General features: G+C 40.7%; 1 protein-coding gene across 2 annotated transcripts in view; it reads left to right on the top strand.

Moving 5' to 3' along the window:
- The window catches only part of LOC118418013, an 18866-nt gene extending 14097 nt beyond the window's left edge, over window positions 1-4769 (top strand). Inside the window, exons 4-5 of one of the 2 annotated variants that reach the window (XM_035823804.1) lie at window positions 909-1125; window positions 2396-4769. In XM_035823804.1, the coding sequence (XP_035679697.1) occupies window positions 909-1125; window positions 2396-2552 (374 nt within the window). In that variant the 3' untranslated portion in view covers window positions 2553-4769. The remainder of the gene's footprint in view (window positions 1-908; window positions 1126-2395) is intronic. The other variant, XM_035823803.1, reaches the window with a different exon arrangement.
- The last annotated feature ends 540 nt before the right edge of the window (window positions 4770-5309 follow it).

The raw sequence follows: 5309 nt of genomic DNA, 5'->3' as shown, positions 1-5309 counted from the left end.
TAATGCGGCAAGGAGAATGCCACGCTGACTGTCGCATGGATAGAGCGTAACAGCGCGTAGCGCTTGGTGTGCTGTATGTATGGCTGCCACAGGAAAAACAAGGTTTAGTATCTTCCCAGACAGGACAACCTCAATACTGTGAGATATAGGGACACCATTCTCCATTCAGTCGCAATGCCTCACCCCTTCAATGTGGGGTCGGATGACATTCTGTAAGATTACACCGCCCGTCCACGCACACAGTCTGCAATGGTCCTTGCTCTGTGGACTGTGGACTGGCGTTGTAGTCTAACACTTGCAGAATTGCATTTGGTCCCCCACACATACTGATAAGGTATAACATTGCGACTGCATGGAGAATGGTGTCCCTATATCTCACAGTATTGAGGTTGTCCTGTCTGGGAACATGATAAACCTTGTTTTTCCTGTGGCAGCCATACATACAGCACACCAAGCCCTACGCGCTCTATCCGTGCGACAGTCAGCGTGGCATTCTCCTTGCCGCATCCACACCTCAATTCGGTCATCCAACAGCCAACAGGGCACATATACTCTTACCAAATGTTAAAGATAAACTTGTATGTAAACGTGTCCGAAGATAACGTGAAAAAGGACAGATTGAATCCTTGACACCCACACCCATGTCAGCAGGATGATACAGAGTTGAACACAAAAATTGAAATTTGGGCACTTTTTTTTCGCGACCCACTGACGTAAGTAGCCCTGGTGCTCGTTCAGAGAATTTATAATCATAAGGAGTTTGATACCATATGAAAGGAAATCACACACGCTTTCTATTGATATATCACAAATTAAAATTGATGCAGAAACAGCGGAAATATGATCAGCCAAAGTTCATATTCCAAACTTTTTGTGCCGAGTTTAGTAAAGACAAAGCTATTTTTCAGGTATCTGGGGTGAGAGCAAGACTGGAGAGACAAGATCGCTGAAGTCGTGGATTGAAAAAGGGTACCACGTCAACAGTATCAACAAGTTCCTGAATCTAGCGCACGTTGACGATATCGTCATGGCAACACAAGAAGTTCTGAACCGTTCCGAGTTTAGAGGTCAAGTTATCAACGTCTGTGATGGACAGCCCATGCTGTGGAGGGATATTGTACTGGGGTGAGTAATTTGTCTCAATGTGTTGTATATCTACCAACTTTATCAGTCACCACATTTTTACACAATCTTCTTATTCTAAATTCTGCAATTTTATATACAGTCAAACCAGTCTATAGCGGCCACTCAAGGGACTGGAGAAATGTGGCCACTATAGACAGGTGGCCACTATAGAGAAAATGCTGATCAATTGGCCACAAGCAGTCAGTTACACACGATTTCAGAACCCACTGATGTCCTAATCGTCAAAAATTCATTGACCCTGCCTAAGTCAAATCTACCGAAAATGATTGATATTGCCATGCGCAATGGTGGTAAATTCGCCGACAAAGACTTGCACTCTAATGTTCTAGACACGTGCACCTTCCGCTCCTGCCAAAATGACCCTGTCGGGAACTCCAAATCCTTGCAAACTACGGTTCTAAACTCAGCGCAGGGTGACATACTGTATGGTTGCAATATGCAGTGATTCATATGCATGTCATATGCTGTCCTGGTTGTTGATATTTTTTCCCAACCTTTCTTCAGCCTTGAGTACAATTTCTTCAGCCTACCCTAAGTCGGTTTCTGAGGCTTCAAGGGCATGCTGACACATATCAATAAAAAAATTGTAATGAGCTTGAGATTCAGACTATGAAATGTTGGAGGACTTTGTAGAGACGCCTTGATTGGGGCATAGATCTTTAGCAAACATGTAATCAGCCTTCTGTTGTTAGCATGAAAGTGTTGGTTATTATAAATGACAATATGAATATTATAAATGACAATATGAAAAGGCTAAACTTTATCTCACCAACACTGAAATGTAGTTGAGATTTACCCAAAGTTTCGGGTGATTCCATCAGCCTTGTTGACAGAATGGACCCGTCTACTGCAGCTTGCGGGATGTGACATTGGATACCTGTAACTGCAGCACAGCAGATAACCTGTATCGCCCCCCGTCTCTGTCCAATGTTGGATGGTGATCTCGCATGTACACACTCAGTCTCCTTTACTCCTCTTGCAAAGAAATGTGTACATCCAAGCTCACCGTCCATTATTGAACAGAGACGGGGGGCGATACAGGTTATCTGTCACTTACTTCCCATTGCTACAGTTACGTGTCTTCAACGTCACGTTCCGGAAGCTGCAATAGGATTCCATGAACAAGGCTGACGGAATTAAGTCCAAGCTATTTTTGAGTGTTGGTAAGGTGAATTTTACACACATTGTTTTTTTTTTTTTCATAAGGCTGGCTTGTGGCTAAATTCATATGGAAACCATTTATTTATAGATTTGGTTTGGAGCTACCCCCAATGACCCAAGACCGCGGTAGCCCCGGGATATCGCAACGTCCTTCCAAGCGTGTCAGCAACAGCCTGCTGCAGAGCATCATGGGAAAGGATTACAAGTTCCAGGTGGTGATGGGGCCGGATGCGACTGGTGCCTGAGGAAATGGTGTGAAGGAAGCCAGACGCAATAAGTGTGGCTAAAAAAATATTGCCATGGCGACGGTTCAAGTGACTTGGAAACCTGACCAAGATTATGCGACTATAAAATTCAAAACAAACATATAATAGCCAGCTGATCTAGATCAAATAGAAGATAAGATACATTTCATGTTTACCAATTAGGAAGAAATTTTTTTAATGTGCCAGGATTCTAATAAATAACCAAACCAATAAATAGATTCACAAGATTCTAATACTATGATTTATTAGTTTTAAAATGAAATCTATTTGTAATTTCTTATTTAACAACTGCATGTGATTGAATGTCCTCCCTCATGGAGGACAAGGCTGAGTGGAGAGGAAGAATCCATTGTGACTCGTGGTGGCATCCCTGATGTCCTCGTTCGTTGAAGAGATTCATTACTTAGTCACGTATGTTCACAGTTAATAGAATTTTTATCAATCAGTGACTGTTATTAAAGGTAAACACACGTACCTCCAAATTTTTGATGGCTGTCAGTCCATCTTGATCGCGGAGTGACCTAGTTCTCGCGAAAGTGTATTCTGTCTACAGCATTAAGGGAATAAAGAACCTTGATAGACCTTTTTACACAACCATTGATTCATTCACACTGACGTTTCACTGACCGCAGGTCATAGCCCTCCAGGGGAAATACTGTCTTTCTCACACTGTATTGCAGCACTAGTGTTCGCTGGTTCCCTTTGCAATGTACAGCTACTACTTTATGATTAAACATTTAACATCGTGGTCCAAGATGGTGGACATCTGATGTTATGTTGAATAATGTCAATTTGAAGTCAATTCGGTTGTCAATGCAACAGAATCCAGTAAGATAATAAGATATATCACTGACGATAGATAGTGGATGCTATCTGAAACGTCTGACCATTTCCCAAATGATATCCAGTTGCTCGTGTAACTGCTTTTTGGCACGATGAAGTAAAATATTTACCAGCCGGCCCATCCGCAGAGGCTGCGGCATGTTCAGGTGATGCTGTAGCTGCGTCTTGGCTGGACTATCAAACAGCGCCGCCATGCGATATCTGTTGGTGAGGCAGGCCAGTGTGCCAAATGTCACGCTAGGACATTCCACACCTCGGAGTCAATCTCTAGACGATGATGTAATATCTCTTGAAAATGATGATGTCATAAATTCTCCCAAATATCTGGACCACCGTTGTTGTTTTCCATCAGATGCAGATTATGAATATCTCGTTAAAAGATGTGAAATGTGCAAAAGGTGCGGAGATATACTTATGACATGCTCTTATATTTTTGTAGCTGAATTGCTGCTTCTTCGATTATTGCTGTCCCTTCTCTTTTTCTGTCTATCTTTTGCCATAAACATGCTTCATTGAACTCACCTATCGTCCTGCCTGTCTGTGTATATGTTCATCATTGTCGTACACCATTTTGGTCATATCTGTATTAAACCCAGTCTTGTCAAAAATACCCAGTGCACCTTATTTTATTTTCAACAGAAATACATTTGAGTGAGCGAAGCACACCCTATAATGGTCATCAACTGCACCTATGGCGCTATGCAATGACAAAATACAGAAGTGCAGAACTTCCTATGTGTAACATGCTTATATCCTGTAGTGTTTTTACCATTTACTATATGATATAATTCTTAATGTATATCATGTATTGCAACAATCGTCTCTCCTCTCTCTTTCTCTCTTAACGTAAACTTTGACAACTTTGTCGTCCTCAGATACAATGCAACTTTCTACATACTGCCATGACGTATATATTGCAGGCTTTTTCAGCTTAAAAGAACTTGCATTTACCATTATTTACCATCTCTGTACTATATATTAATATTTACTGTAACATGCAGTAATATTTCTTCTACAATATTGTTTCCATATATCATCATCACTATATATACATCATAACATTTAATATATGTGCTATACTGTAAATGCAGAAATGTTCGCGGTGGATTAGTTTTCGCGGGGACCACTTCACGGTGAACTTAAAACCACCGCGATCATTTTTCTATCATGGTATTAGACTGCAGTCTGTGGTGTTACCGAGAACTTAAATCCCACGCTAAAAGTCCTTTTACCCGCTACCGCGAAATTAAATCCCCGCGAACTTAAATGCATTTACAGTATGTACAATACCTTACAGCCTGCATGCTCCTAGCATTTTTATATCATGAACAGATTTAATTTACAAGATTTTTTTACCACCTAGAATACTATAATTCTCTTCCTACAGTATAAAATAAAAGTCTCTAATAAGCTGTACATGACCGAAGGTATAATGTTGCTTTCTACTCTATGTTCGCTACTGCCATGCCATATATGTATACTTACGGTGTAGTCTTTTTTCGCCAAAACGTTTTCTTAAAACATTTCCGCACTCTTATTCACAACCTCTAACACACCTACATACATCTTGCCATCAACAAAATTATTCCTATTCCTTCAGCGTACTGAAGTTAAACTTGATTCTATCATCTTTTATGGAAATAAGAACTGGAATAGATTGGCTGAATCTATCGCGCAACTACTGAAGCTTGCAAGACATCTGACAGTACAAATAGAAAATCCCCTTGTCTTGTCTTCATTTCAACGCCTTCCCAGCTATATGTGTACCCAATATATTTATGTATAAAAGTGATTCACTAAAATGCTAAACGTTACAAATCAACATAACAGTAAATGTACTTCTGTAGCCTCCATAGCAGGCTCTTGGGGCTTTTTTGGGGCTCATAATACACT

This window comes from Branchiostoma floridae, chromosome 6 (genome assembly GCF_000003815.2).
Source record: "Branchiostoma floridae strain S238N-H82 chromosome 6, Bfl_VNyyK, whole genome shotgun sequence".
NCBI lineage: Eukaryota > Metazoa > Chordata > Leptocardii > Amphioxiformes > Branchiostomatidae > Branchiostoma > Branchiostoma floridae.
Note: the sequence above shows the minus strand (reverse complement) of the source record. Positions and strands in the feature narration are given on the sequence as shown.